The sequence below is a fragment of the Trichechus manatus genome, unplaced genomic scaffold, assembly GCF_000243295.1.
Source record: "Trichechus manatus latirostris isolate Lorelei unplaced genomic scaffold, TriManLat1.0 scaffold00076, whole genome shotgun sequence".
Lineage (NCBI taxonomy): Eukaryota > Metazoa > Chordata > Mammalia > Sirenia > Trichechidae > Trichechus > Trichechus manatus.
In genome coordinates this window covers 11,159,061-11,174,535 of record NW_004444012.1, presented here as the reverse complement: position 1 = coordinate 11,174,535, position 15,475 = coordinate 11,159,061, and the positions used below count along the sequence as shown (strand labels likewise).

General features: G+C 38.1%; 1 protein-coding gene and 1 pseudogene across 3 annotated transcripts in view; one reads left to right on the top strand and one right to left on the bottom strand.

The window, feature by feature from the left end:
* Positions 1-15,475, top strand: part of TTBK2 (tau tubulin kinase 2) — a 201,838-nt gene that overhangs the window by 66,114 nt on the left and 120,249 nt on the right. For all 3 annotated transcript variants that reach the window (XM_004380675.2, XM_023735188.1, XM_023735187.1), the window contains exon 3: positions 4,120-4,267. In XM_004380675.2, the coding sequence (XP_004380732.1) occupies positions 4,120-4,267 (148 nt within the window). The remainder of the gene's footprint in view (positions 1-4,119; positions 4,268-15,475) is intronic.
* On the bottom strand, positions 6,033-9,836 carry LOC111821307 (GRIP and coiled-coil domain-containing protein 2-like; annotated as a pseudogene).

The following is a 15,475-nucleotide window of genomic DNA, read 5'->3' as shown; positions in this document are numbered from 1 at the left end:
GAGCTTTGGAACACTTGCCCCAGCAGGACAGATGCAGACGTGAGGCCTGAGGGTCGAGAGGCCACAGAAAGCAGAAGCTGAAGAGACATCCCAAGAAGCCAAGCTGCCTCAGTCTCAAAAGGTATTACCATGACCTCTGGGATTTCAAAGGGTGGAGTCAGGGCCTCTGGTGTTTCTAAGGGTGGAGTTTTCACTCCAGTGTACTAGGAGAATGGTGGGCCTAAAGTCAAGGGAGCAGAGTTGCTGTCCCAGTGGGCCTGGAAGGTGGAGCTGAAGCCCAAGGCTGAGGGGCCTCCGCTCAGAATCCGGAGACTGTGGCCAATACCTAGAGTCTGGAGAGCAGGGTCATTGTGTAAGTTGTCTTTGAAAACAGAGGATTATTTTCAAGCCTTGAGGGCTAATGCAATGTGTTCTGCTGACTTCGTTAGTGCCTGTTATCCCTTCTTCTCCTCCAGTTTCTCCCATTTGTAATGGAAGTGTCTAGCTTGTGCCTGTTCTGTCATTGTACCTTTGGAAGCAGATAACTTGTATTCTAGATCTCCTAGATGAAGAGGAATTTTTGGATTTTGGAGTTGGAGTTAAGACTTTTGCTGTGATATGATGAGATGAATGTTTTGCATGTTGCAAGGACATGAATTTTGGGGGGCCAAAGGGTGGAGTGTCATGGATCAAACTGTGTCCCCCCAAAATATCTGTCAACTTGGCTGGGTCATGATTCCCAGTATTGTATAATCGTGTACCATTTTGTAATCTGATGTGATTTCCTTATGTGTTGTAAATTCAATCACTATGATCTAATAAGATGGATTAGCAGCAGTTATACTGATGAGGTATACAAGATTGAATAGTGTCTTAAGCCAGTCTCTTTTGAGATATAAAAGAGAGAAGTGAGCAGAGACACATGGGAATCTCATACCACCAAGAAAGCAGTTCCGGGAGCAAAGCGCATCCTTTGGACCTGAGGTTCCTGCGCAGAGAAGCCCCCAGACCAAGTTAAGATTGATGACACGGGCCTTCTTCCAAAGCCGACAGAGAAAGTGTTCCCCTGGAGCTGATGCCCTGAATTTGGACTTATTGCCTACTAGACTGTGAGAGAATAAATTTCTCTTTGTCGAAGCCATCCACTTGTGGTATTTCTGTTATAGCAGCACTAGATGACTAAGACAGTGGGAGTCAGGCATAAATGTTGCTTTGGCTAGAGCATTGTACTGAGTGCTCTGATAAGAGTTGGCTGTTCTCCAGGAGTCATATCAAAAGGTGACATTTGAAGCTATTATGCCTGGCATGATTCCTTTGTCCTGATAATTAGAGCTAATATGTATGTTTGGAACTTGTCCCCAAATTTTTGGAGGCATAGAGGCATTTTTAGTAAGAAATCACAGGCTTATTATTAAGGCTGGTATTTTATTTATCTATTATTATGTAACCATAACATCAAAACTTAGGGTCTTAAAACAATCCTTTTGTTTTTCTTATAATTTTGTGGATTATGAATTTGGGAAAAGCTTGCCTGGGTGGTTTTCTTCTTGGACTTGTGGCAACAGCAGAGTAGTTGGTTTGGAGAATCTACTTCCAAGATGGCTTCTTCACTTACTTGTTTTGTACCTTGGGGCTCCTTAGCCACATACCCCCACCCCTAACTTGGCAGCTCATTTTCTAGAGTTTCTTCACATGGTTGTGGCTTCTCACAGCATGGTGGTCTTAGAGTGGTAGCACTTGTTACATGGCAGCTGGATATCAGGAGACAGGAAACTGAAACAACTAGGCTAAAGGCTGTCCTTTCGGGATATGGACTGTGTCACTTTGCCTGTTCTTTTTTGTTGGTCATTTGTTAGTTAAAGCAGTTGCAAGTTTCCCCCAGATTCAAAGGATGGGGAAATGGACTCTGCCTCTTGATAGGGGAGTGCCAAGGTCATATTGCAGAAGAACAAAATGAATGGGAGATATTGTCGTGGCCATCTTTGGAAAATGCAATCTGCCACAAATCATGACAGCCTTAACCCTATTCTTTCCATAATTTGCATACATCCATCATACTAAACCACCTCTGTCACTTTGCCTCATAAGCAAGGATGATTTCTTAGGGCTTTGTCAAGCTAAATAAAAGCTCAATAAAATAAATCAATGCTCTACTATTGCTCAGATAACATTACAGGAATAGACTAAAGAGCAAAAACATTTATGTCAACCTAGTTTTTCTTTCTGTCATTTGATAAAGATGTCTTCTTGGTACTGTTCATGAGGCTTTTAAGTTAAACTAAGTTCTGTTTAATGAACAAAGTACAAAGAATTATAAATACCAATCAAGGTGTAACAAAGAGCAATTTATTTAGCTGAGTGATACTGGAATTCTTTTTAAATCCTAAATTCTCCCTGTAGTTTCTCATGATATCTTCCCATCACCAAACCAAAATAAAGATTATGGCTCATATACAGAAAGCAATAAATAGTTATTAAGCAATAATTAAATCATTCTCAGTTGCCAAATGCTATGTGGGACACGAAGAAATAGAACAAGTTTCCTTCTCTTCGAAGAAAATTAGTTTCACTGTAGTGATAGAACATTGACAATGGTAAGTTAAACAACATATGAGTTATAGAGCCCTGGTGGCGTAGTGGTTAAGAACTCGGCTGCTAACCAAAAGGTCGGCCGTTCAAATCCACTAACTGCTCGTTGTAAACCCTATGGGGCAGTTCTGTTCTGTCCTGTAGGGTCGCTATGAGTCAGAATTCACTTGATGGCAATAGGTTTGGTTTTTTTGGTGTAGTGTAATAATATAAGTGTTATCTGAGGTGTTTGGCCTAGTAAAATGATGAGTGATTAAGCAGAAAATTCCTATGAGTCACTAAAGACCCAGTGGAGGTGGAAGTGGGGCTTGATCTGGGGCCTCTTGGGCTGGTTAGGATTTACTACCCTGTGCCTCTAGTGTTGCCTTTCTACATGATATCGCCTCCTAGATGTTTGATAATGTGGTAAGGAGAAGACCTAGTTTTAGAAACTGGAAGAAGGCTAACTTTTACTGTGTCTTACCTTGAAGTATATTACCCTCCCAATCCCAGCTTTTCAGAGCCCTGCATTTGTCACTAGCTCTTTAGAACTTGCTTATAATACTCAGACAAGGATCCTGATGTTCCTTAGCTAAGCTAACACATTTTATCGGGAAGAAAATTATTTGTTGAAAGTGTTGAATTTGATTAGAGTTTACTCTTATTTCAGTAAATAGATACATATAGTGAACTCTAGGATATTTTGGAACAGAAACTTGCAGCCTGCTGTGTGAAGCCTGTTAGATACCGCGGACCAAACCCAAAATCCAAACCGGTTGCCATCGAGTTGATTCTGATTCATAGCGACCCTGTAGGACAGAGTGGTACTGCCCCATGGGGTTTCCAAGGATAGGCTGGTAGATTTGAACTGCTGATGTTTTGCTTAGCAGCTGAATGCTTAACCACTGTGCCACCAGGGCTCCTCAGAGAGGAGGATAAATAGTGCTGAGAGGACTTGGCTCTGGCTGACCTACCCCACCCCACCCCCATACACATCTCAACCATATTGGCTCCAGATAAGATTTCAATTGGCAAAAAGATCTCATGGCTAAAAAAAAGTCTGCAAGTTACTGCCTTAGAATTAAAACAACAAATCTGGTTGTTCAGTGGTATTTATGGGAAGTGATACTTTCAGATACTGCTTTTTTTTTTTTTTAAATTATATTTCTGATACTTGCTGTAGACCAAATTTTAAACTTGTTTGCGACTAAAATAATTTCATTACTTTTTGTGGACAAACATATGGGAAAAGGTTTTGATGTTATTTCCAGGCATTTGTTTTCTTCTTGGAGTATACACAGTTTAACAATGCTGGAGAGAGACCTTTCAGGCTGCTACCGAAAAGATTATAACCTAAGAAACCCAGTGGGCAGTTCTGTTCTATCACATGGGGTTGCTCTGAGTCGAAAATCGACTCAACAGCTCCTAACAGCGACAAGTTTAAAAATATTGAAATCTTTTATCATAGAATATAGTAAAGTTATAATTTCCTAAATATAGGATGAATTGGTTTCCAGTGAGAAACTTCTAGTAATTTTGTGTGTGTCTGTTCTCATTTTATTTCCTGTGCAGTTGAGGAAGATTGGGGGTGGGGGCTTTGGAGAAATTTACGATTCCCTGGACATGCTCACGAGGGAAAATGTTGCACTGAAGGTGGAATCAGCTCAACAACCCAAACAAGTCTTGAAAATGGAGGTTGCTGTATTGAAAAAATTACAAGGTAAGTTGCTTTGTATGATATGCCAAACAATTTATAATTTATTGCTATCTTTCTGAAACTTGATTACATTCTCTAACACTAATTGAGTACTCTGGTGTCAGCTAGATATAAACATGCTGACATTTTTCTCTTGGAAATTTTTATCAATAGATAGTAGTACTATAAATATGTAATTGCTTAGAATAATTGTTCTTTGGGAATTCCTTTTCATAGTGAGTGAAAATGAGAGCGAGTGGATTAGTGGAAACATTGCACTGCTTTAGAAATTAATGTCAAAAGTTGAGTGTGGTGAACTTTGTCTTCAAAAAAAATTTTTTTTTAACAACCAAACATAAATACCTCTGAGTTGTTTCTACTGTGTTTCTTAAATACCTGTCTTTAGGTGTTAAACTTTTTTTTTTTTTTAAGCTTTAAATGCTTACATTAGAAATTACTTTATGGATAAAGTGGAATATAAACAACTTAAAAAGACCTGGTAGGTAGTCAAAGACTGGTGAAATGAACAATTAATGCACACTACCTCCTCTATTCTGTTATGAAGCAATAATTTGTTATAAGTTAAAATGAATTTTGTTTTACTCATTTCTTCTTTTTTTAATTTTTTTTTAATTGTGCTTCAGGTGAAAGTTTACAGCTCAAGTTAATTTCTCATACAAAAATTTATACACGTATTATGTGACGTTAGTTGCAATCCCTATAATGTGACAGCACACTCCCCCTTTCCACCCCCGGGTTTCTTGTGTCCATTCACCAGCTCCTGTCCCTTCCTGCCTTCTCATCAGGCATCTGGACAGGAGCCACCCGTTTGGTCTCTTGTATCTGATGGAACTAAGAATAAGAAGCACACTCTTCATGAGTATTATTTTATGTTTTATAGTCCAGTCTAATCTTTATCTGAAGAGTGGGCTTCAGGGGTTAGTTAACGTAGCATCCAGGGGCCATGGCTTTGGGGGTTCCTCCACTCTCGGTCAGACCATTAAGTCTGGTCTTTTTACATGAATTTGAGTTCTGTTCTGCACTTTTCTCCTGCTCTGTCCGGGACTCTCTGTTGTGTTCCCTGTCAGGGAGGTCATTGATGGTAGCCGGGCACCATCTAGTTCTTCTGGCCTCAGGCTGATGGAATCTCTGGTTTATATGGCCCTTTTATCTCTTATGCTAATATTTTCCTTCTGTCTTTAGTGTTCTTCTCTTTTGCTCCACATGGGATGGGACCAATTGATGCATTTTAGATGATAGATTGCAAGCTTTTAAGACCCCAGACGCCACTCACCAAAGTGGGATGCAGAACATTTTCTTAATAAGCTTTGTTATGCCAATTGGCCTAGATGTCCCCAGAAACCGTGGTCCCCAGGCCCCGCCTCAACTGCTCTGCCCCTCAGAGTGTTTGGTTGTGTTCAGGAAACTTCTTAGCTTTATTTTGATCCAGTTGTGCTGGCTTCCTCTGTATTGTGTGTTGTCCTTCCCTTCACCTAAGATGATTCTTGTCTACTATCTAGTTAGTGAATTCCCCTCTCCCTCCCTCACCACCCTCGTAACCATCAAAGAATGTTTTCTTCTGTGTTTAAACCTTTTCTTGAGTTCTTATAATAGTGGTCTCATACAATATTTGTCCTTTTGCCACTGACTAATTTCACTCAGCATAATGCCCTCGAGATTCATGTTGTGAGATGTTTCGCAGATTCGTCATTGTTCTTTATCGTTGCGTAGTATTCCGTGGTGTGTATGTACCATAATTTGTTTATCCATTCATCTGTGGATGGGCATATTCATTTCTTCTTGTAGGGTTTCTTGTGTCTGTTCCTGAATTTTTATTTCTTGTTCCAAACCTTCAATCTTGCTGTTTTTATTAGTTAGCTTTTGATTTAGTTCTTTTGTCAAACGTTCGTAATCAGCTATTTCCATATTCATCAGTGTGGTTTGTTGGGCATCCTTTCTAACCAGCTCTAATTCTTGCATGGTTTTCTGAAGCTGTTTCTTTTCCTTTTGAAGTTGTAGCCGAAGTTCTTCAGGTTCACATAGAGTACTGGCATGTTCCTTCATCTTCTGCTCTTTCTGAAGTTTTTCAGCTTCCAACTCTTTGTCTACTATTGCTTTGGCTCTTTGGACTTCTGAAATCTGTAATACTAGTAACTTGGCATTAGACTATAGTGTCTCAGTATGAGCCAGGAGATCTTCATTATCAGAATTTAATTTTTCACATGGAACAGCTGAATTCCTTAATTGCTTTGTAAGGTCTTCTATATGATGCTCAAAATTATTATCATGATCTTTGTCCACATCCAAATGCTCTGACTGCTTATCATATTCTCATAAAGGATTCTTATAGCTTTCTGCTTCTTGAATGAGATCTCTCATGCAGGTAGACAACTGATCCTTTTCTGATGGAACAGATTCAAGTTCTTTCCTTAGAGCCTGGGCTTCTTTTCTGCTAGAATCAAGTACTTTCTTTGCTTTCACAGAAACTAGCTTTATTATATTTATTTTCTCCTCTTTTTCTTTAGATTCCTTTTCCAGATTTTCTATTTTTTCTTCCAGCTCTTTTACTGAAGAGGTTTGATAATTTTTTGCAGAAGATGATTTCTCCTAAGGAAGTCTTTACTAATGCCAGCTCTGCTCTTACATCTTGCAATTCAGATTCCTTTTGTTCTAGTAATGGTCTTAGATTTTCATGTTCCTTTAGAAATGATTTTTCTTTTTCATTATGAATTTCATTTTTGCTATATAATAATTTTTGAGATGCTTCTTCAAGTTGAATTAAAAGATCCTGGTTTTCAAGTCCTGTTTTTTTCATTAACAATTTTGATTTCTAGAAGATCAAATGGCAAGGCCTCTTTTTCTGATAGGGTTTCTTCTAACTCTTTCTTTAGGGGCACTTTCTCATAGTCTTCTAGTAAAGACCTAATTTCCTCACATTGAGCTATGTGTTCTTCTTGAGTGCACTTAATCTCTTTTTCTAACTCTGATACCCTTTCATCAGGGTCAGATTGCCCAGTAAGCAAGCTAAGCACCTGCTTGCCTGTGCTTGTCTTGCTTACTGGGTGATCCATCCCTGTTGTTCAGTCTAACACTGCCCAGGTGTTGCTGTGAAGGTATTTTGTAGATGTCGATTTTTCCCTGATTGCCCAGGAAGCAGGGTAAGCACTGGTAGCACGTACTTGCCTTGCTGATTGAGTATTCCAACCCTGCCTTTCATCATATTGAGAAACTAAGTTGTGTTTTTCCTCATTGACTTTTCCTAAGGATTCACCTGTATCTTGTAGGACACTTACAACATCTTGGTCTTAATTTTCTTCTGAAACTTTTGACCCCATCTCTTCAAGAAAATCGTACAACTGAGTTTTGACAAATAACTTCTGAAGTTGCTCATTTTCAAACAGTTTACTTAAATTATCTCGCTCTTTAACTGTTAGCTGAAATTTCTTTCCTAACTCACTAATCTGTTATTTAAGGCTAACATCCCCTTCTTTTTGAGACAGAAGAGCTTCCAAATCACTACAAAACTGGCTCTTTTCTGAAATTAGTCTATTATTTTCCTCGTAAGTGACCTCACTGCAGATGACGATGCTTCCTTGTCTTGATAGAGAGTTTTCATTTGAACCATAAGCTTTTCTAGTTCTTGGTCATTTTGGTCCTTTTCTTTTAAAATCTCTTCTAGTTTTTCTGTTAATTCATTTACGTTTTGTTTTAGTTCACTTTTGTACTGAGTAGTTTGCTCCACTTTCTCCCTAAATTCTATAATCAGCTCTTCTTTCCTTTCACATTTTTTTATGGAGATTATCCATCTTTTAATGAGAATTTTTCATTTTATTTATGAAACCATCTTTTTCCTTAGAGAATTTATCTTTGCTTCTATTTCTTGTAACATGGTATCTCTCTGACTAATTAAGTACTCTTCATTCTTTTCTTGAATGTTCTTTATGGTATTTTCAAGTTCTGGTACGAATTCTTGTTGAGATAATAATTTTTCCTTTTCCCACTGGAGACAATTCACAGTTTCAAGAAGAGCGTTTTTTTTTTTTTTTTTTTTTCATTAAAAGCAGTGCTGAGCTTCTGCTGTAGTTTATGAACGTCAGATGCCTGCTGTTGCTTTGTGGATTCAAACTCTTGACTTGTTTTTCCAGCAGATTCTCCCAGCTCTGTTTATAAAATTTCCATAATCTCTCACTAACTCTCATAATTTAAGATTATGTCTTGGTTTTCTTGCTGTAGATTTTCATTGTTCCTTAAGACCCTGTATTTCAAACATTAATGTTAATTTTTCTTTTTCTGAACTTGACAGAAATGTCTCATTTAGTTCTAATACTTCTTTTTGATATTGTTCCTTAAGACTCTGTACTTCCTTGTTACTGTTCTACAATATAGCAAAATTGTTTATTTGAATCTTCTATTTTAATTTTCAGTTAGCCAGCCCTGTTCTTCTTTATCTAGTAATAGTTCATTAATTTTAAATTCTAAGTCTTCACGCCAATAGGAAAACTCATCCGTTTATATGCTGGGCATCCATTTCATGTCTTAATTTAAGATGATTCATGTAACTTACCTCATCTTTCGAGATACTATGTTGAGATTGTAGTTCTTTTAAGGTATCTTCTAAGTGTTTAACTTTTTCATTAACCACTTGTTCTACAATACCATCTTCTTGTAAGAGCATAGGACACATCTGTTTTTCTTGGTTTATATTTGAGGTTTTCTAATTCATACCGATATTTCTCCGGAATGTTCTTCCCATTTGCCTCACACTGTTTTACTAAGTTATCCGTTAGCTGATGTAACTTATTTACTTCTGCATCGTGTTCTTTAGCAGAGGCTTCAGTTTGGCACATCAAGTCTTTCACCTCTTTTTGGTCAGTAGCTTTCAACTGCAAAAGTTCTTCTTGTGAACTATTAATATCTCTTTGATGATCCTGAGAAATTAGCCTCAGTGACTTTTCAGAGATTATTAATTTCTTGCTTCTTTTAATTAGTGGTATCTTCTAATTGCTTTTGCAGATATAAGATTTGCTACTCAAAGGCTGGCCTAATTTTCTGAATCTCATCTTGCAGTTTTTTAACATTATTTTCAGTCACTCTGAGTTTAAGTTCTTCTGAAAGCTCTGTTTATTTCATTGCTTCTTCCAGATCCTTTTGCAAGCTCTCTATCTTCAGTGTTTAGAATGTACTGTTATTATTCATTTTCCAGATTTTCAGTTTCTTTCACATAGTTTCTATGTGATTGCTCAAACTCCTTGTGCAGATCTTCCACCTCAGTTACAGAATCCTCAGCCTCTTGCTTTGTTTTAACATTTTCTTTTTGTAGAGCAAGACACTGTTGCTCCGTCTCAGCCTTTTCCAAGAGAATAGCATCCAGACATTCATTCACTGCTTTAATAATATCATCAATTCCTCCAGCAACTGGTTTTGATTTGAGTTCTTCAATTTCTTTCTCCAATTCTGTACACTTTGATTTAGCTTTCTGTATTAGCGTCACATGCCTCGTGGCAAACTTGATGAAATCTTCCTTGGGTGATGTTTTCAGCAGTTGCTGTTGAGTTGATTCTGACTCATGGCGACCCCGTGTGTTTCAGAGTAGAACAGTGCTCCATAGAATTTTTAATAGCCGTGATCTTTTAGAAGTAGATCGCCAGGACTTTCTTCATGGTTCCTCTGGGTAGATTTGAATTGCCAACATTTCTTAGATTTCTCAGTTCCAACTACCCATCCTGTACAGATTCCTCAATAGGTGGCTGCTGTGGCTGTGCAGCCCCCACTGCTGATGCTGCCGCTGTCTCACTTGTCTGCCTGGATGTTAAACATGTTTTAGTATCACTAGGCAAGCTATCTTCAAATCTCAATTCAAAATGCATTGAAAATAATCCTGTTTGTTATATGGTGATTCTTATTAACCCATATTCTCAGTTTCATAGGATATCTCTTTCTGGCCCTGCTGTCATTTTTCAGGTCCCTTTTACTACTTGGGTCCCTAATTTTTTACTGTAAGGACAACAGATTTTTTTCTGGCATCAGTTCAGTGATGGGAAACCCTGAATACATTGCTAGTTTGTGTTTCTCTTTGTATTTTCAGTTTAATGACATACTCTGTTATATATTACTGATATTTAAATGTTTGATATGAATCAAAATTACATAGAGGCTATGAGCACATTAAAATTATCTTGTTAAGCTCTAAAAGGTTTGATATTGTTGTGGAACATTTGTTATCTAGAGTTCAGCACTAACACAGAGCAAAGGAAGCTGCAGCTACAGTTAGTGGAAACAGCAAGGACAGAATGGTACGTAGCCTTGGACCTCAAATTCACAGCACTGCAATCTCAAAGGTGAATGTGTTTCCTTTGTGAACTCCTTATGTTTGGAATTCTAGTATATTAGTTTCTATTAAAGGAGCCCTGGTGGCACAATGCTTAAGTGCTCGGCTGCTAACCAAAAGGTCAGCAGTTTGAACCCAGTAGCCCCACCACGGGAGAAAAGACCTGGAGATCTGCTCCCATAAAGAATACAGCCTAAGAAACCCTATGGGGCAGTTCTATTCTGTCATAGAGGATTGCTGTGAGTTGGAATCGACTTGATGGCACACAATAACAACAGTTTCTATTAAATTAATGAAATACGTATTACATAATTCTGGCAAAGTTCATTCTTTTAATCATTGCCTCTTCCCCTAAGATTTCCTAATATCTAAGCTTCTCTACCAGTTGTTCATTTGGTTAGATTATTGATTTGTTTAATGGTCATTTTTTAGCCCAAACTTAGCTAAACTCATATAACATAGGAAATTAAGAAGACAGTGCGTAGATCAGAACCCAATATTACTACTAGGAAAAAAAAAAAAAAACCCTAGAGAAGGAAGAATAGAGAAAAGATGGCTGTCTCCTTTTCTTTTCTTATCTCTTTTTTCTCCCTGTTTCTCTCAAGAGTTATTGTCAACTCAGTGATGTAGAGGCCACAAACAGGTGCTAATGAGCTACGTCCTTCTGGGTTACACAGATCCCAGGAGATCTGTTCTACTTTCAGTGAACCCTATAAAGGATGTGTGAGCGCTCGCTTGGTCTGGACAGTGCCACTTCACCTGTCTTTTCTCCTGCTGGTCCTTGAGGGGAGTCCTGGTGTGGCACAGTTGTTAAGAGCTCAGCTGCTAACCAAAAGGTCGGCAATTTGAATCATAGGCACTCCTTGGAAACCCTACGGGACAGTTCTACTCTGTCCTGTAGGGTCGCTATGAGTCACGCTTCAGGGTGAGTCAGGATACAGCTCTGCAGCCCCTTCAAGAGGTTTTCCTGCCTATTTTGGTCATGATTTACTCAGAATTCTATGTGATAAAGCTTGAAGATCAGTTTAGTACAGTTTAATGGATGGATTGGAGACACTTGAATGCTACCTCTCTCCTTTCCTCTGTTTTGTCTTTCATACTATTACCTAAAATGTTTTCCCTACCCACTTACAATCACATGACATTCTATTCCTCAGATCCCTTCGCTTTCTAAAAATAAATCTGTGTTTATCCTCTAGTCCATATTTCAGTGAGATGGCATTGACTCTCCTTTCTTGGCTTCCTAACACATGCCTTCTGCATACTTATGCCTAACAATTTCTTTTTGTTGAGCATACTTTGGAATCTAGACCCTTCAGATAACATTTTTATGGGGCTAAGCTGCTCTTGGCTTTCTGTTGGCATAATAACTTCCTGTATGACTCCAGCAAAAAGGCTGTGTAGGTCAGGAAAGGGTGTATAACCAGAGGCTAACCTTTTATAGGAGCCCTGTTGGCGCAGTGGTTAAGAGCTTAGCTGCTAAGCAAAAGGTGGGCTGTTCTACTCTGTCCTGTAGGGTCGCAATGAGTCAGAATTGACTCGATGGCATTAGGAACCTTTTATAGGATTACCAAAACCAAACCAAACCTGTTGCTGTCGAGTTGATTCCAACTCATAGCGACCCTATAGGACAGAGTGGAACTACTCCATAGGGTTCCCAAGGAGTGCCTGGTGAATTCAAATTGCTGACCGTTTGGTTAGCAGCCAAACTCTTAACCACTACACCACCAGGGTTTCCTTTATAGGATTGGCTGGTTTTAAAATGAAATTCAATTTTTATTAGTTGGTATAAGGATTTTTATCTTTGTTAAGATAAAAAGATATTTTATGACAAAGTTAGCCTAAACCCTAAATTTTCCTCTTTTTAATAAATCAGTCCCCATTCTCAAAATCCTCACAATGTCTTTTCCCAGATTCCTTCAGTTTTCCATTTTCTCTCAGGCTTTCCTGTACTTAACAGCCCAAAATTTTATCAGCTCATGCATAACTCTCATTAATAGTATGTTCCTTTCTCATTGACCCTAAAGTGTGAAAGCCTTGGCATTTTATCCTCTTTTGTTCTTAGCAACTGTCCTCATACTACTACATCAGATTATTATATTTTCAAAGCTCTCCAACCTATCCTGCAATTTTCTGTTGGATCAAGCCAGACTCTTGAGTTTTACTTGGTTTTTACAAATGTATTTGAATGTTTCAGTCACTTCCAACTATACTTTCTATAAGCCTGTTATGTAGTACTTTTCTTATGCTTGGTTATTCTCTAAAGTATCCCTAATAAATAGAGCCATAAAACTTATTAAGCTTTTCCTTTTATTAACATTATTGTTCAGAACTATATATATATATAACCATTTATTTATGACTCTTCCTTCTCTCCATTCATGATTATAGTATCTTTAATCCCTTTATTTTTCCATTTATTTGCTTTGAAATCTTGTTACAAAGGGGATAAATTGCCTTCCTAGTCTGTTAGATTCTTTTTTCTCTCCTCTCCCATCCTTAAACTAATATTTTATATTGACATCCTACTTATCTTCACTTCTTCATGATTTCTTCTGCTGTATCTCAATGCACCATTCCTTTTTTATCCTTCTTAATAAATACAGTTTTATTGACAGTGCCAGTAAAATAGGAAAAAGATTATGTCCTCTAATTTCAAATCTGATTACTAGTAATTCTCCAGTACCTTAGGAACCTTACTGCAATACTTTTTAAAGTTAGATTACCATTCCAATCTTAATAAAATTTGATATATTCTAGACTCTTGCAATGAGACGATTTTAAAATTTCTTTTCCTTCTAACTTTTTGTTATGAAAAACTTCAAAAATAAGCAAAAATGGAATTGCATAATGAACCTTCACGTACCCCAAACTCACACTTAATAAGTATCAGAATTTGTCCAGTCTTGCTGCAGCTATACCCATCTCTCCAAACTTTTTTCCACCTTGCTGGATTATTTTAAAACAAATTCCTGACAATATATCTCCAAGTACTTCAGTATTATCTCTATCTAATAGATAAGGGCTCCTTTTTTAAAAATATAAACACGATACCATTAAACAACTAACAAAATTAATGATAATATCTCAGTACCATCGAATGTCTAACCAGTGTTTAATTTCTTCCATTGCCTCAAAAATACACTTTTACAGTTGCCCTGTTCAAATCAGGATTCACATACAAAGTAGGCTCACTGCATTTAATAATTGACATCTCTTAAGTATCTCTTGATCTTCTCTACTTTTTTTTTTTTGTTTCGCCTTGCCGTTTATTTGTTGAAAACATGGAGTTCTCAGTCCCAATTCCAGATTTGACTTACCACATTCTTGAGGTACCTTATTTTTTTTTTTTAACTTTATTGTTGTACCTTAAGTGGAAGTTTACAATTCAAGTTAGTCTCTCATACAAAAATTTATACATAAATTGTTCTGTGACCCTAATTGTTCTCCCTATACTGTGACAGCACACTCCTCCTTTCTAACCCTGATTTCCCGTGTCCATTCGACCAGCTCCTGACCCTCTCTGCCTTCTTATCTCACCTCAGGACAGGAGCTGCCCAATTAGTCTCATGTATCTGTTTGAGCTAAGAAGCACACTCTTCACTAGTATCATTTTATTTCCCACAGTCCAGTCTAATTTTTGTCTGAAAAGTTGGCCTCAGGAATGGTTTTAGTTCTGGGTTGACAGAGTCCAGGAGCCATGCTTTCTGTGGTTCCTCCAGTCTCAGTCAGACCATTAAGTCTGGTCTTTTTACTAGAATTTGAGTTCTGCACCCCACTTTTCTCCTGCTCCATCAAGACTTTCTGTTGTGTTCCCTGTCAGGGCAGTCAGTGGTGGTAGCCCGGCACCATCTAGTTCTTCTGGTCTCAGGCTGATGAAGTCTCTGGTTTATGTGGCCCTTTCTGTCTCTTGGGCTAATATTTTCCTTGTGTCTTTGATGTTCTTCATTCTCCCTTACTCCAGGTGGGTTCGGACAAATTGATGCATCTTAGATGGCAGCTCACTAGCTTTTAAGATGCCAGACGCCACTCACCAAAGTGGGATGCAGAACATTTTCTTAAAAAACTTTGTTATGCCAATTGACCAGATGTCCCTGAAACCATGGTTCCCCAAACCCTCACCCCTGCTACTCTGTCCCTCAAAGTGTTTGACTGTATTCAAGAAACTTTTTAGCCTTGGGTTTAGTCCAGTTGTGCTGACTTCCTCAGTAGTGTGTGTTGTCTTTCCCTTCACCTAAGATAATTCTTGTCTACTATCTAGTTAGAGGATAACCTTCTCCCTCCCTCCCCACCCTCGTAACCATCAGATAATGTTTTCTTCTGTGTTTTAATCTTTTCTTGAATTCTTTTAGTGGTCTTATACAATATTTGCCCCTTTGTGACTGACTAAATTCACTCAATGTAATGCCTTCCAGATTCCTCCATGTTATAAGATGTTTCACGGATTCATGGTTGTTGTTCATCATTGTGTAGTATTCCATTGTGTGAATATACCATAATTTGTCCATTCGTCCATTGATGGGCACCTAGGTTGTTTCCGTCTTTTTGCTATTGTGAGCAGTGCTGCAATGAACATGAGTGTGCATATATCTATTCGTGTGATGGCTCTTATTTCTCTAGGATATATTCCAAGGAGCGGGATTGCTGCATCGTATGGTACTTCTATTTCTAGCTGTTTAAGGAAATGCCAAATTGATCTCCAAAGTGGTTGTACCATTTTACAATCCCACCAGCAGTGTATAAGTGTTCCAGTCTCTTTGTAAACTCTCCAACATTTATTATTTTGTGTTTTTTGGATTAATGCTAGCCTTGTTGGGGTGAGGTGGTATCTCATTGTAGTTTTGATTTGCATTTCTCTCATGGCTAATGATCGTGAGCATTTCCTCACGTGTCTGTTAGCCGCC